We start from the raw sequence: 17,381 nt of genomic DNA, 5'->3' as shown, positions 1-17,381 counted from the left end.
TCTTCAGTGTTGTCACATGAAAAGGTATAATCAAATATTTACAAAAATGTGAGGGGTGTACTCACTTTTGTGAGATACTGTATATGTGTGTGTGTATACCTGGTACCCTGGTACCACCTGGTACCCATGTAGCCCAAGCATAAACCATGTGTGGTCCACATATGTATGTTGGTTGGGTTATTTTTTTATTATTTTCAGTGGAACTGTCATAAAGGTATTTTACAGCAATTTTGTTAATATGGCCGGATTGGTTAATGGGGAGATGGTGCCTAAGGGGTTAAATAACCCCAATTTTTTAGCATATTTTCTCATTTCCACCTGAAATAGTCTCCTGGCTATGTCACTGCTTTTGATTGTGCATACAATTTGGCAACCTGTGGCAAACTGGATAAAAATAGTGTTTCTGTCGTCAAAGGTGATACAAATACTGTTTTTCAAAGGGGCTATTCATTAACTACAGGCCTTCAAACTTTCTAACTTGCTATTTCTGTCCATGTGCGAGTTTGCAGTGCCCCTCAATGTCGACAGACAGACAGCTGAAGTTGCCAATCATTCAGTCAGAGCCGCTATCATGAAGCGCTGGAGGACAGAAATAGATCTCAGTGCCTCCTGTGCGCTCGAGCCGAGTGATCAACCTACAGCCTCTCCCCAACAACTTCACCATGGTTATTAAAGTGTTTCTGGCCTCTTCCTCAGGATCGACAGCGGTAAGTCAGCGAGAGTTGTATTTGTAGGCTATACTGTGCTCAGGCCTTGGCTATAGGTTTTGTTTTAATATAGACTTGTGATGAAGCCTTAGGTTATAATAATTATTCCGAAAGGGTTGAGGCCACAGTGCAGTTCTTAGCCCTCCTCCAGTTTCCTTATATATCTGTGCAGTCAGAGCTGGATCACATACCAACCCTGCAGAAACACTCCGACTAGCAGCAGCACACAGAACCTGCTAGAACACACAAGACACACTACTTAATCAAAAATACTCTGCTTTCCCACTGTGCATTTCTTTCCCTCAGCATTTTGTATGTAATCCTATTGGGACCTATACCTTGCTATTTGGGCATATTTAACCTTATATTTAACCCTATATGTAATGGACTTTTAAATATTTATAAATTTTAGTAATTGATACTGACCAGAAAAATAGAAGATGGTGATCAAATATAGTTAACGTATGAGAGTGCTGAGTAGTTGCTTTTAGCATATGTCATAAATTTTGCCTACTAATTCCACCTTCTTATGCACCTTTTCTAGTTTATACTACACATCTTAGTTTGGACACTAACTTTAACTTTATACATATATGTTTAATAATAATAATAATAATAATAATAATAATAATATCACTGATCAACCATAACATTAAAGCCAATGTGAGGTGAAGTTATCTCATTACAATGGAACCTGCTAAGGGGTGGGATATACAGTATCTCACAAAAGTGAGTACACCCCTCACATTTTTGTAAATATTTAATTATATCTTTTAATGTGACAACACTGAAGAAATGCCGGCAGCACTCATGCAGCCCCAGACCATGACACTCCCACTACCATGCTTGACTGTAGGCAAGATACATTTGTCTTTGTACTCCTCACCTGGTTGCCGCCACACACGCTTGACACCATCTGAACCAAATAAGTTTATCTTGGTCTCATCAGACACAGGACATGGTTCCCGTAATCCATGTCCTTAATCTGCTTGTCTTTAGCAAACTGTTTGCGGGCTTTCTTGTGCATCATCTTTAGAAGAGGCTTCCTTCTGGGACGACAACCATGTAGACCAATTTGATGCAGTGTGAAGCGTATAGTCTGAGCACTGACAGGCTGACTCCCCACCCCTTCAACCTCTGCAGCAATGCTGGCAGCACTCATACGTCTATTTCCCAAAGACAACCTCTGGATATGACGCTGAGCACGTGCACTCGACTTCTTTGGTCGACCATGGCGAGGCCTGTTCTGAGTGGAACCTGTCCTCTTAAACCGCTGTATGGTCTTGGCCACCGTGCTGCATCTCAGTGTCAGGGTCTTGGCAATCTTCTTATAGCCTAGGCCATCTTTATGTAGAGCAACAATTCTTTTTTTCAGATCCTCAGAGAGTTCTTTGCCATGAGGTGCCATGTTGAACTTCCAGTGACCAGTATGAGGGAGTGTGAGAGCGATGCCAACAAATTTAACACATCTGCTCCCCATTCACACCTGAGACCTTGTAACACTAACAAGTCACATGACACTGGGGAGGGAAAATGGCTAATTGGGCCCAATTTTGACATTTTCACTTAGGGGTGTACTCACTTTTGTTGCCAGCGGTTTAGACATTAATGGCTGTGTGATGAGTTATTTTGAGGGTACAGCAAATTTACACTGTTACACAAGCTGTACACTCACTACTTTACATTGTAGCACAGTGTCATTTTTTCAGTGTTGTCACATGAAAATATATAATCAAATATTTACAAAAATGTGAAGGGTGTACTCACTTTTGTGTGATGCTGTACATATACATATATACCCAAATATCATACAAATACATATCAAGAGTTTCAGTTAATCACCCTGATTAATAGTAATGTTGTTATGTGACATCGATATGTGGGACATAGGTCTACACAAGATATGCATAGATACACAAGGTCTGTATTTTCCAAATACAAAGACAGTAACGCAACGATGAGATTTGAATTAATATTGTGTATCATCTGAAACAGCAGTTCAGAAAACAGAACAGTAAAATAAAAACCAGAACAGCAAAACTAAGAACACAACAGCAAATTCAAAACGGAAAGGGTGGTGCATGACAGCTGGAGGATGTTATTTACAGTAAGATTAAATGAAGAGCGTAAATGAATCTGCTGATGTATTTGATATCATTTTAGATACTGTATGCTCTCAACATTGTATGGCAATAATATGATTATGCAAATCCTGAAAAGCCAAATAAAGTAACCTGGGTTATTCAGAGAGAAGAATCCTCACTATAATAGCATAAATAACTTCACCTTAAATCGTGTATGCTAGATAACAGACTGAAAACGTGAACTTCACCCCATTCAATCAGCAATAAGCATTTCTTTCCATTTTGAGTTTATGTTAATGTGTTTCTGAATTTGCATTTGTGTGTTTGGTTTTGGGTGGTTTTGAGTAAAACCCAGGTTCAGTCTTGAGCTTGGATTACTGTCTGTGTGTGGTTTCTTTGCGTGCTCTCCCTTTGTGTGCCTGGGCTTCCTCCAGGTTCTTCTATTTCTTCCCACCTCCCAAGCACATGCTAGTAGGTGGATTGATATATTGCCCATAGATGTGAATGAGTGTGTGGATGTGTGTTTCTGTGATGCCTTGTGATGGACTAGCATCCTATCCAGGGTGTATAACCACCTCATGCCCAGTGTTCCACTGCGACCCTGACCAAGATAAGCGGTTACTGAAAGTGAGCGAGTAATTGTTTGGTTTTGCGGTTGTTTCTGGATTTGCTAATGCATTTTTGTTTTACATTTATTGGCCACTGTATATCTACAATTCTGGTAAGTCCAGAGGTAAAATTTCACAGAGCTCCAGGGACTACATTTGGATTTTTTTGATTGTTTTTCTAAAATTTGACAATATTTTAAGCCATCAATGTTTATAATGTTGATTGAAACAGATCAACAGGCCAGGTTTGATGGCGCTGTATCTTAAGGACAGCTATTATTATACTTGTAGCGCTTCACATAAATTGGCAAAAAATTTTGTAGAATGAGATTTGAATCAATATTGTGTATCAGCTGATACTCGTGGCTTTGAGATCAGTATCATATTGAAGGTGGCAAAATTAGATCAGTGCATTTCAATAAAAAACACCCCATATACTGTTTACTTGCTCTGTCTCTTCAAAAGTGTGTGTGTTTATTGATTTTGCTAGTTCTCCTTATTTAAATTTTTTTTTTAAAGTGTTTCCCATGCGATGTACTGGATAACTAAAATAAAGTCAATAAGCAATATATTTCTCTCATTCAGATCACATTCATTCATCCACAGATCAAAAAGAAGCAGCAGGATGTGCTTGGGTTTCTGGAAGCTCTAAAAATTGAATATGCACAGCTTGACATTGCCTCAAATGAAGAAAATCGCATGTGGATGAGGGAGAATGTACCAGGAGACAAGAAGCCCTCCGGTGGAATCCCACTCCCACCTCAGATCTTTAATGAGGACAACTACTGTGGGGTTAGTAATTTAGTGATGCCATGATCTGCTTACAGTAATCAGCTGTACAGTGCTGTGAATTTTCTTTTATTTCTTTTGTTTTTGTTTATATCTCATAGTAAGTAGTTTTAGATCTTCAAACAAAATACAAGATAAAACAAAGGCAACCTGAGTAAGCACAAAATACAGTTTTTAAATGATTGTTATTTATTGAAGTAAAAAAGTCATCCATTGCTAACTGGGCCTGTGTGAACATGTATTTGCCCCCGTAGTTACTAATTCCACAAATCTTTGAAACTGCATTCATAATGAGGTTCACCTATTCAATTAAATCAGAACTTTTTCAACAGCATGAAGTCGGTTAAAAGTCCTCATCCAGTAACACATTATGCCAAAGTTAAAAGAAATTCCAAAAATGATGAGGAAGAAGGTGATTGAAATACATCAGTCTGGGAAGGGTTACAAAGCTATTTCAAAGGCTCTGGGACTCCAAAGGACCACAGTGAGAGCCATTATCTCCAAATGGAAAAACTTGACACAGAAATTAACCTTCCCAGAAGTGGCCGACCTTCCAAAGTTCCCCCAAGAGCACAGTAACTACTCATCCAGCAAGTCACAAAAGGACCAAGGACAATCTCAAAGGATCTACAGACCTATCTTGCATCAATAAAGGTCACTGTTCATGACTCCACTATCAGAAGGACACTGGGCAAAAATGGCATCCATGGAAGAGTGGTAAGGGGAAACCACTGCTAACCCAGAAGAACCTTAAGGCTCGTCTGAATTTTGACAAAACACATCTTTTATTATCCCCAAACCTTTTGGGAGACTGTTCTGTGGACTGATGATTTGAAAGTGGAACTGTTTGGAAGGCAGGTGTCCCGTTACAGCTGGAACAAACCAAACACAGAATTCCACAAAAAGAACATCATACCTACGGTCAAGCATGGTGGTGGAAGTATGATGGTGTGAGGATGCTCTGCTGCTTCAGGGCCTGTACAAATTGCAATAATTGAGGGAAACATGAATTCTTCTCTCTACCAGCAAATCCTAAAGGAGAATGCCCGGTCTTCAGTCCATAAGTTGAAACTCAAGAGCAACTGGATAATGCAGTAAGACAATGATCCAAAGCATAGGTGTAAGTCCACTTCTGAATGGTTCAAAAAAAGCTAAATTAAAGTTTTGGAGTGGACTTGTCAAAGTCCTGACTTGAACCAATTAAGATGCTGTGGCAGGACCTTAAACTAAAGCAGAGATAAAGCAATTCTGCAAAGAAGAGTGCTGTTCCACCACAGTGCTGTGAAAGACTGATCTCCAATTATCATAAGCATTTGGTTGCAGTTATTGCTGCTAAAAAGTGGCACAACCAGATCTTAAGCTTAAGGGGGCAATTCGTTTGTCACACGGGTGATAACTTTTTTTGCTTCAATAAAAAAAACTGTATTGTGTGTTCACACAGGTTGCCTTTGTTTTATGTTGCATTTCATTTGAAGATCTAAAACTATTTAGTATTAGATATACACAAAAACAAAAGACATCAGCAAATACCTTTTTCATAGCACTGTACATATAAAAACTTTAGTTGCGTTTTACCAACATAGTAGTTCTTCCTTGTAGTTAAACTGGTAAAACACCCTCAAATTCTATTAGCCTTAGTGAACCTGGCTGTGATTTTCATAGGAGAAAGGTAAAAAGCTTTTGCTGAACTCAATCAAGTGAAGTGGAAAATCTTGGTTGTACTATATTTTTCAGTTCCATTTCTTGTTCTTCCCAGTATTGTTTCTAGTTGTAATCCACCACAATGCTGAAAATGGCCAGAGAAACACGCCTCTGTTTGAATAATGTTTGACTGAATTTGAGGAAATGTTTTTCTTGAAGGATATGATTCTTACAAGTTGTATAATTTCTGTTAGTCTACAAGACACAAACAGAAACAATGTTGTGTGCTACAGGACTATGAGACATTCTTTGATGCCAAAGAGGACAATTCAGTTTATGAATTTCTGGGTTTGAACCCACCACCTGGCTTCAAGGTCAGTATTTTCTATTGGTTAGTATATTTCATGAAGGCACATTTAGATGCTTATACTTGTGGAAGTTGCTGTTTTCTTATGTTGCATGATATACAGTTGCAGAAGGTTTCTGAACTTCCTGGATTTCTTCGTTAATTAAGCTACTCTTAATATTGGTCCTGATCCTTAAACTAATAATACACAAAGAATTATACTTTTCAAGTTTTATTGATCACAATAATCTCCACCAAATGTTTCCTGTAGATGCCATGTTCATGCCTACAAATACGAGGCCATTGCTCCCTACAAAAACTGTGTTTCTGGGATTTGCATTTATAACTGAAACTATTTATGGGAAGTGTATTTCTTGCAGGAATTGATTTCTTGGGGTCATGCCACAACATCTCAGTTGGGTTAGAATATGGACTATGTATTATTATTATTATTATTATTATTATTATTATTATTATTATTATTATATTTTAAACAATTATTGCATGTTAAGCTTCAGGTGACAGACTGTGAAAAGACAAACGGTGACTTTGCTGTTTCTTCAATGATTGCAAACTCTTCAGGCCCTGATTCTCCCACCACTATGCTTCACAGTTGGGATGATTGTTGGGTTTTGGTGTTGGCATGCAATGCATCTTTCCTCATCATTGTCTGTTTCTTCCAAAAAAGTTACAGTTTTGTCCAGAAAACAGTCTAATGTGTTTAGATGGTGTGTCCAGTACTGACACAACAAGTAGAATTGTTGGTTTGACATTACTTTAAACAGATTGTTTTTGTCTATAATTGTGGGTGGTAAAAGTCAAATCACAATTTATGAGTAATCTATGCTACAGAATAAAACAGTCTTGGTAATTCCAAATGATTCACAGATGTTTCCTTGCAGCTATACATAAAAGAATCCTGTAATCACCAACAATGTTCTGGTTTTTCCCCCCAACTCTAACAGGTGATGTAAATGATTTTTCCTGTTTAACTTAAATTTTTTGGTACAGGTAGCAAAACTGTTCAGGAGAACGTTGATGATGAGCCTATAATGTCAAAAATTGAAAGGACTTCTCCATCATTTTCTATACTTATTTCTACCCACCTCATCTGTAGCATCGATCTGATTACCAAGGACTTTCCAATATGTGCTCTCTTTTTTTTTTAATAAGTTTTGAATCATCATACATGTCCTACAGACGTGGTAGATGTAGATTTGGCTGAAAACACTGGAGTATTTATTTAATATTGTCAACTATACCCTATTTATGAAGTCAAGCTTTCAGCTGGTTTGCAAACTGAACTATGCTGAACTTTATTTATTCTTTTCATTGAGTCTCAGGTTTTCTCTGTGTCCTATTGGCCGGATGGCTGTATTTTCTGATGTTTTCCTACTGCTGACACACCTGATTCAACAAACTAAATTTAGCTGATCAGTTGGATCATGTGTGTCGGCAGTAAGACCAGCGTGACATACGCAAACATTATGTTTACATCAGTTTTTTGGGGAATGCTGATCTCTTTACCTTTAGAAAGAGGCAATCACAGAAGAGGAGCAAAATGAAAAAACACCAGAGGTGACTTCGACAGGGGAGGAGGGAGGAGGAGAAATTAAGGAAGAGGTCGTAGCACAGGACGAGCCTTCAGAAGAGGCTAAGGAGGAAGAAGAAGAGGCAAAAGACGAAGATGTGGAGGCAAAAGAAGACGATGACGAAGAAGAAGAAGACACAAAAGAAGAAGAAGAAGAAACAGAAGTAGTATAAGACATTCTATTTCAGCTCTTTGGTTAAACCCTTTCCTCCTGGTGCACTTTCTTAACTCTACCTCTCATCCATTCCTTCTATAATGCTTTCTTTTCTGTCTCCCTGTTCTCCTGTGGTTTGACTCCTCCACACTCCTTCCCTAACCTCCTACCTGTAACATATTAATTCTGAGTTTGTTGTTCTCCAGGTCTGTTGGACATGCAACCATCACCAATTTTAATCATTTCCTCATTTTCCCTTGTACTCATCTAAGCCCTCGCACAGCTCTCACTGCATGATTAGCACCTTCATTTTTATATGGATTACTGAATTATTATTGAGTCTGGAAAAATGGGGAAGACTTCTGATTTCATGGCAGGGATTGTGTACTAATGGTGAATTTTCCTTTATCTTTCCACTAGAAAATGCCATATGCAGAGGAGGAAGAGCAGGTAATGTACTGAATCATTTTCTCATCCCCTGACAGGCTTGGTCATACTGTATAGTCTTAATCAGGGAAGTTTTTCATAGTCATTGGCTCAAGGGACACGATTGGAGTAGAGTGAGTGTACATAGCCCCAGAAATAAAATAAATTGTCTCATGAGGTTGGAGGTGAATTTACATGATGGGCTGTCCCTTAAAACACATAAATGGAAGAATAAATGAAGAGGTGTGTAGGAATACAAGAAGATGGACTGTAATAAATTGGACGAAGGTGGGTGTAATTAAACCCAAGAGTGGATCGATGGGACATAGAGAGATAGATAGGACAGGATGGTTTTAGAGAATGTTTTTTACATATTCAGGAGATTCATAGGAATTATCTTAATAAAGTCCTCAGTCCACAAAGGAAGAGATTATTCTTTCTTTTCTTTTTTTAAGGAGAGTTGCGTTAAATTATATGTTAAATTCCTTATTATTGTTGACAGTACTGTATTTTTCTGCCACTTTGACAGGAAGGTGATGTAGAAGAAGAATATGAACAGGTAATGTGTTTTTAACATTATTTTTTTTTAACAAATACAATGTCTGGTATCTTTATAATAAATGAAGACCGCAGTCTCTACAACTTTAGTAATAATTATTTGTTCACGACTGTAGAGAGACATACACTGGCTTATTTTATTTAAATTTTTATAATCGTATATCATACAAGCCTGGGTTTAGTGTTAGAATGAGTCTAATGAGTCAGATTGGTATATTCAGTCTCTATTTCTGTCTTTCTTGTTCATAGATTGTCATTTCAAGTGTCAAAGATGTTAAGGGATTTCCCCTTAACATCTATGACTAGGGAACTAGGGAACTATGACTAGTATGACAAGGGAAACTAGGAACAATGAAAACAAAAGCATAATTATTTTTATTGACTGTTTAAAGGAAAAGATGAAGCCACAGTTTCAGAGCTAGATGAATGTTTAAAGTATGTTTACATCTCTTTACTCACCCGAGTGTAATCTGACCTCTGACCTCATCTGTTTGAGAAAAGTCCTGCAGTCCATTAGCTTGTTTCTTTTTTCCAGCTATGTGTTTGTGTGTCTGTGTATCTGGACTGCTAACTCGTGCCTACTCTCGCTTGTAGCCCGTCATTTGCAAGTTTTTTTTTCCCATTATTACTTTCCTATTTCCCATAGGATACATGGATTCATTTCAGGTTTTGGGGCATGGCTTTTAACTGCTCTTTTTCAGCACACGCTTTGCTTCAGCTTGACATTTTACACATCATACATATTGACCGCAAGTTTAATTAATTAATATTTCTGTTACAAACACAGTGTACAAATACAGAGGTTCTCAAACATTTTTGTAGCCAAGGACTGCATTAAATGTAAAGTTTCTGGGGACCCACTCAGTATAGATTTAGTTTATGAACTTAAGACTACTATTCAAAATGTAATTCTTTAGTTGTGTCAGTTAATATTCTGGCTATTGGAGCCTTAGAGCTAGAGATTTTTCCAGCACTTTCCAACATCAGAACCAAGTTACGCCCAAGCTGACATTATTTACAGGTCTACTTGTTTTTGTTATAGCACTCTGGATTAATCCCATTTCAGTTATATATGCTAATAATATAGGAACACAGTAGGAAATATAATAACATGTGATAATGGTGGGTTGTGATTCCCAGCATTCTTACATTCTTAAAAAAAAACATGAATCCCATGACTTTGCAGACCCCACTTTAAGAATCACTGATCTAATTCTCAACATGTGAAATTGAATGTAATTTATTAAATTAATACATTATTGCAGCTTAAGGTGCAGCTGCAGGTTGTAATATGTAAAAACATGTACAGAAAAAAAAAAATCCAAGCTGATTTGCCAAAGGGCTAGCCTCATCTCTGGAGGATATGCATCGTTTTGTGTTTGACTATGCAAATTAGTGCATTTGTACCTAAGGATGTAAATTATGGGATAGTGTGAATACGCATTAATTTAACAGCCACAATGTGATTTTAGTAAACGTGAAAGTCAGTGCAGGAATAGCAACTGCTGTTGTATTATGTGCATAAAACCATAAAAAAAAATAAATGTCCTAATTTCTCAAAAATAGGATTTAGTCATTTAATTCTGAAAACAATAGCATTTAGAGAGGTTTTTTTTTTTTTTTTTTTTTTTTTTTTTTTACATATACCTTATTTAGAGACATCAATCTTGTCTACACTCTTTTAGTTTGTGTTTAAATCATATCTTGAATCATGTTTCTCGACGTATCTCGGCTCATTTATTGCATTTAAAAACTTGGCGTATTTGCGCATATACACGAATCAGCCATAACATTAAAACCACTGTAAGGTGACATGAATAACATTGATTATCTCATTACAATGGCGCCTGTCAAGGGGTGGGATATATTAGGCAACAGGTGAACAGTCAGTTCTCGAAGTTGGTGTGTTGGAAGCAAGAAAAATGGGCAAGCGTAAGGATATGGACTTAAAGGATCTGCTGCTAACGTCTTGGTGCCAAACACCACAGCACACCTTCAGAGGTCTTGTGGAGTCCATGCTTCAACGGGTCAGAGCTGTTTTGGCGGCACAAGGGGGACCTACACAATAGTAGGCAGGTGGTTTTAATCTTATGGCTGATTGGTATATGTGTGGCAAGTGATAATTTTCTCTTCCAGGATTTGTAAAAATTAACATGCTTTATTTTGGATCTTAATAAACAAGCATATAAAGTAATGACATGGCCGTGTGGTGTAAAAACAGCAGGAAAACTTGATGTACAGTATGTATGTTTTCTGATTCAGTCCCATCTGCTTCAACCTTCTTTTACATTTGACTTCATACCTTACCATTGAACACTTCACTGCAAAGAGTCTCCTACATTAACTGTTTATCTTTCTCTACTTCTATCAGGTCTGCTTTTGATATATATTTTTTATCATCTGTTTTTTGTTAACGTTTGTGCCGTTACGTTCCTACCGTTTTCTTTTTCTCTGTGTAGCATGGTGTGTTCAGTCCTCAAACTGGCTATACCGAACTATATGAACTTTATTAAAAAAAATGAACGGTTCCACCACTTTTCACATCTTTAAACCCTTTTTGCCCCTTTTGTCCATGTGCATTCCACCAGGGAGAAGAGGACTTGATGTCTGAGGTAACTTGGCTCATATTTTCTTTGAAAACTGTTTGGGTTTGTTTCACAGTAAACACAGTGATCTGGGTTTATTTCTCATTGTCCACCAGATAAACCCTCCTTTGCCTTACCTCTCTCCTCTCTAACCGCCTCTCTCCCCAGTCCTGCACCTGTTGGTTTGATTCTCCTCTATACACCCCATACACAAAACAGCTCTTTTATTCCTTTTACTGCATGTGTGTGTGTGTGTGTGTGTGTGTGTGTGTGTGTGTGTGTGTGTGTGTGTGTGTGTGTGTGTGTGTGTGCTTTCTCTCTTTTGCCCATCATTTGAGCAATGCCTTTGACCCTTTGCGGTTCCTTCTTAGGAGGAGGAAGAACTTCGACAGCTTGAGGTAGAGACCAGCGCTCTCTCTCTCATTCTCTCTCTCTCCCTCTCTCACACACACACACACACATGCTTTTCTATCTTTCCATCTGCCTGTCTAATGTGTTAATGTGATGGTTTTGGACCAAACCTGATAGAGGGACATACATATTGTTAATGCTTATACCACAGTGCTGATGAATTCTGAAATCTGATTGGTCAGAAGGAGTTGATTAATTTTCTATAACCATTGGCCTATGATTTAGTGTGAGCTACAAGGCAAATTACAGGTATGTATTAATCTGCTCATTCTAATACGTTATTGTTTATATAGTAACAACTCATTCACAAGGATTTGTATGGCAGACAGACATAATCTAAGATAACACTAAAAACCTGTTATTTAGCAAGGCAAAAACATCAAATCATTCTTATAGTGAAGTTTATTTAACGTAACTGTCTCAGGAAAAGCTGCAACTTTAAGTTTTCCACCACCAGAAAGTCTTCAGGAGAGAGGATGTTGTGCTTTGTGCTTTCTTCATAACAAGCTGCATTTTTTTCAGTCTTGTTAACTTCAAGAGAAAGTGAGGGAACCACTGTTTTCATATACGTTCCAGTATTCTGTAATGAAAGTGATAACAGGAACAAATTTCTTTCATATAAATGGATACAATTATGATATGTCTGTCTTTAATAAGTAAAGCATTTTAATTGTTGGCAAATCGCTGTGGTATAAGTGGAATAAAACACATTGGGACGCATGGTTCATGTCAGACCACATCACACCACCCCATTTCTGATGCCCCATCATGTTTTATTTGTTACATAACGCAGCATATACACTATACTAGTTCAGCCAATATCAGGTGTTCACCATTAAGATATATAAGATAAGATGTATATAACTGCTGCGTCTCAATTCACCTACTGTCCGTCCTAAATAGTTTCCAAGATTCTAATTAGTGTGTCCCAAATCATAGTATGTTTATATGAGTATCCCAAAGGTACCCGGGTGGTCTGCTGTTTCTAGCAGATTTTCAAAGTGTTGATCTGTGGACATTTTTTCAGGTAATATTTCCCACAACTTCTTGCGTGAGGGAGGAGGAGTTTTGTGACGGTTTACTTCACTGACTTCAAGGACACATTTTAGAGAGGTGTAAATGAAATGTGGAAAAAGAAATCAAGCGAATGATCAATTAAATTACATAGTATAAATTGTATAAGGAATAATGAACGAAGAAAAGCTGAAATGCAATAAGGAGTTTGTTTACGGTGACAGTGTGCGTAACGGGGCAACAACGTTCTCTTCCGTTACATGATGTGTTAGTATGTCCCAGTTGTATAATCTTTTGCTACACATTCAAAAGTATGTCCTTATTCTTCACAAAATGAGTACATAATTTTGTAACATTTACCCATGTGGGTTTTCTCTTGTTTTTTTCCAGTTTCCTCCCAAAAACATGGCAGTAGGTGGATTGGCTATGCTAAATTGCCTTCAGTTGTGAATGCATATGGGAATGTGTGTTTGCATGGTGCGCTCTGAATGATTGCAATTTAAATTGCATTTGTATTCCCATCTTACGTCCAGTGTCTTCTTGACTTGACTATCACTGCTTTGCTTTCCTCTTTGATAAATTGTCTCTTCTCACTGCCGGAAATCGAGCTCTGTTCAGACTACTTTCTTTCTCTTACCACACTTCTTTTTCCAGTTCAATCATATCCCAGGAAAAAGCATCACCAGCCTCTGGTCTCTGCTTTTCCACACTAAACACCCATGGAGCGTTGCATTTTGCTTTTTTTTCAGCTTGTGAAACAGAGCTCCACACACAACATCTAAGTGCCTGTAGCTTTGTTTTTTTTTCTCTCTCTCTCTCTATTGTTGTCATTGTTCTACTGTGTGTAGTCTAAAAAGTTGGGTCACATTTTGCATGTTTTAATTAATTTCCTTGCTGCTATTTCTGTGACTCAGGAAGAAGAAGAAGCGCAAGTATCGGAGGTATAAAAGCTCACTGCATTGCATGTGTAGTGGTTTTAGAGGACAGAGATCTTAACAGGTTTTTGTGCTGTGTTTTAATCCAAAGCTTTATAATATATACATCCACATCCTGGAGTATGAAGACAGTTTTCTCCTCGTTTCCTCTATGATTTATGATCTCAACAAGATTCAGACAGCATGTAAAGAGAAATTGCAGATTTGTGCTCCCATCGTTGTTGAATCTTCCTTAGAGCAATAACAAGCGCTTAAATGGCCAGATATTCATATACAGTCAAATATCTATTTAAAATGCAAAATATTATTTTGTCATTTGTATTTGATGGCCATAGAAAAAAATGTATATGTAATTTGTATAAAAATGGTTTGTTCTGGATAGAAAATAGTTTTGTTCATTTTGATACATTTACAGTTGAGGTACTTTGAATCATGCCTTAAAATATATTTTGTATACACAAATAGCCATAACAGCCATAAAACCACTGACAGGTGAAGTTAATAACATTGATTATCTCGTTACAGTGGCACCTGTCATGGTGTGGGATATATTAGGCAGCAAGTGTAATGTCAGGTCTCGAAGTTGATGTGCTGCAAGCATGAGAAATGGGCATCTGAGTGACTTTGACAAGGGCCAAACTGTGAGCTACTGTAGCACAAATTGCTGAAAACTTTAATGATGGCTATGATAGAAAAGTCTCAGAACACACAGTGCATTGCAGCTTATGTTTGAATCCATCTGAGTCAGTTATTTAGAATCTGCTTAATTTCAAACCAGGTTCTTACAACAAACATTCATGACTTCCTCCATAATATTTTCTTCTGATTTTAACAGATCCCTTCAGGGTTAAATGAATCTGGTCCAGATCGCAAACTCTTTCAGTAGCACATGACATTAATTCATTTTACACCATTACAGAAGTTATGAAAGTGCCTATAAATTCTCATCTCTCTCTTTGCCTACTACTAATGATGAACTGTTTGCACCCAATACCTGCCTAGTTTTTCTGTTGACCAATCTCTTGTAGTTACAAACTTTGGAATCGACCTAGGACAAGCAAAAAATATATAAATAAAAGAAACCCTGATCCGTCTACAATACAACACTGAAAATGTAAATGTTCTCCTGATAGAGGGGTAGAGAATGCTTCCCTTATCTATCCCTACTGTCTAGAGAAGAAGTGGACTGTGTTCACCTCACTTCTGTCAATCACTGAAGAGAATACACAGTTTGCCTTCTGTGATGCAGTGGAATTGATTTCAGTAAAAAATAACCATACCATTGTATTATATTTGTCTATTCAGTAGTAGTATGTGATATGAACATAATTTCATAACTGAACTGACATTTGCAGTCTTTTTAATTTTGCTCAAAACATGATAACTGATTAATTAACTCAACTAAACAGCTCTTATTTCAGGTATCAAATGTTAGTATTGTTCATAAAGACCAATTCAGATCTGTTTTGTGTTACAGGAGGGAGAAGAGGCTGAGGACTGAGGATGGGATACAGAGGATCAGGACAATTACGGTATGTGTTGTTCTCTACTCCTACCACTAGATGGAGCAATAGGGTAACTTTGATCAAAATTTTCTAGTCCATGTAATGTATGCTTGAGATAATTGTAATGAGGTGGAAATGAGAGAAGCTCTCATTGTTTCTGCTTTTTTAAATTTTATTTTATTCTATTTTGAATTTATTTGGTTAGCCAGATAGCTAATATGAGCTCACCTGGCAGGATATCTAAGAGTTGTTTTTTTTTTTTTTAATTCTTTAATTATTATTCATATTCATATACTGTATGTTCGATGTTCGTAGGCTTCACTGCTATAGTTATCCTGAACTAGTTGAGAGGATATTAATGTTATCTGGATGTTAGCAGTGTACTGTGTGTGTGTATATATATACATACATATATATATATATATATATATATATATATATATATATATATATATATATATATATATATATATATATATATATATCACTGATAATGATAGTTATCTAGCAATTTTTTTCCAAACTCTGAGAGGATTTTAAAGTAATATTTCATTATTAGTTATGACGAACTAAACGTGATAGAATTTCTGAGAGAAATTTGAAGTCATATTCATGTTCCTAGCCTTCACTATAATGTTAGAAGGCTAGTTATTCTGAACTGACCTGATATATTCTGTTATATTGACCTGTTATATTCATATATCTGTTCATATGCTTCACTGCTAATGTTAACTAGCTAGTTATCATGAATTAGCCTGATAGAATTTCTGAGAGGAATTTAAAGTCACATTTATATACTGTATGTTAATATGTTTTAATGGTAATGTTAGCCAGCTAGGTATTATGACTAACCTCAATTTATGAGAGGACTAATAATTGTGCTTATATGTGATTGTTTTCAATGCTAATGCTCAGCAGCTAGCTAACATATGATCACCTATCATTAATTTAGTAGAGACAAAGTAAGAGTTTCTACTATTATCCATTGCGGCGTACAGAGAAAATAACCCAAATTTCTGTTGATGTGTTAGATTTTTAGTTTCACACATATTGACTCCCACCTTCCATGACAGCCTCTGCTTGAAGACCATGGAGATGTTTAGGGCAGGACATTTTCCACACAGTGGTCCTGGAGTACGTGCTCACATGGACACTTTCTGGAACTTAGACATGAACATCAGAACCACCAAACTTAAATGAAACTGCTGTTTTCCTTCCTCTTTAGCTACCTTCAGTCTTTTTTTACTATGATGAAGTCAGAGGAAGGAGATTTTGTAATATCTATAGGTTTAATGGTTTAGCGCATGTGCTGTGGCATTGCTCTTCTCAGCGCCATATTGCATGTTTTATGTTTAGAAGAATTTACTACTTTTTTAGAAGATAGTACTGATAATCTTGCAGTCTGTTATAGTTGTAGGTACACCATAGTGTGTAACTGCAACCTGGCAGACCGACAGTGTGAAGGCTGGAAGTAAACTGCTCTTTCAAATACCTACTTGTGGTTTTATAACCATGTAGTTATGTATATGAGGTAAAAAAAAAAAAAAAAAAAGTCATTACAGCATACCTTTATGAAAGACATGTAATTTATCAACATTCTTTTACAAAAGATAACATTAATAGGAGCACTGATATTGTTGCATCATTTCTATACTTTCTATCCTTCATGAGGCTCGGTTTGCAGGGCTGCAGCTAGTCACTAATAAGGTCTGTTTTCCAGAATCATACAGGTTAATTTCATACAGGTTAATTTATTCCTGAATGTGCAGAATATCCACATATTTTGTCCAAACCTAGTCTTAATCTTTGTTTGGGAAAAAAAAAAAAAAACACAATATTTTATTATTAACAGGGGCCTCTCTCTCTCCATCTCCATTTGATTTGAGGTTTAAGTTCTGGCTGTAGGCTGCTGTAGTCATGTATGAACTGAAAAGCACTTTTGTTTAATACGAATTGCTGAAAATATTTGAATGCAATTAAAACGTCTGTGGCATAAGATTCTGTCTGTTTCATTATTTACAGCATAT

At 36.9% G+C, this 17,381-nt stretch overlaps 1 protein-coding gene across 26 annotated transcripts; it reads left to right on the top strand.

Annotated features, from left to right (window-relative positions):
• Positions 1–551: 551 nt before the first annotated feature.
• sh3bgr (SH3 domain binding glutamate-rich protein) lies at positions 552–17,350 on the top strand. Of its 26 annotated transcripts, none has more exons than XM_017494982.3 (11): positions 552–707; positions 4,006–4,191; positions 6,123–6,203; positions 7,709–7,930; positions 8,341–8,370; positions 8,876–8,905; positions 11,493–11,516; positions 11,861–11,887; positions 13,829–13,855; positions 15,327–15,381; positions 16,386–17,350. In XM_017494982.3, exons 1-10 carry the CDS (start codon positions 663–665, stop codon positions 15,348–15,350), a joined length of 696 nt encoding a protein of 231 aa, XP_017350471.1. In that variant the 5' UTR covers positions 552–662; the 3' UTR covers positions 15,351–15,381; positions 16,386–17,350. The 26 variants fall into 26 exon arrangements, with proteins under 26 accessions (XP_017350471.1, XP_053544519.1, XP_053544518.1 ...); XM_053688544.1 differs by having other exon boundaries at positions 7,709–7,933; positions 16,428–17,350; XM_053688543.1 differs by having other exon boundaries at positions 7,709–7,933.
• The last annotated feature ends 31 nt before the right edge of the window (positions 17,351–17,381 follow it).

This window comes from Ictalurus punctatus, chromosome 20 (genome assembly GCF_001660625.3).
Source record: "Ictalurus punctatus breed USDA103 chromosome 20, Coco_2.0, whole genome shotgun sequence".
Classification (NCBI taxonomy): domain Eukaryota; kingdom Metazoa; phylum Chordata; class Actinopteri; order Siluriformes; family Ictaluridae; genus Ictalurus; species Ictalurus punctatus.
This window is presented reverse-complemented; position numbering and strand designations above follow the sequence as displayed.

What these genes read in the sequence shown, in the direction of transcription:
- sh3bgr (XM_053688544.1), top strand. Translation starts at nt 663, where the DNA reads ATGGTTATTAAAGTGTTTCTGGCCTCTTCCTCAGGATCGACAGCG. An exon ending in CTTCCTCAGGATCGACAGCG is followed by an intron (nt 708 to 4,005) that starts GTAAGTCAGCGA and finishes ATTCATCCACAG; the next exon opens with ATCAAAAAGAAGCAGCAGGA. An exon ending in ACCCACCACCTGGCTTCAAG is followed by an intron (nt 6,204 to 7,708) that starts GTCAGTATTTTC and finishes CTTTACCTTTAG; the next exon opens with AAAGAGGCAATCACAGAAGA.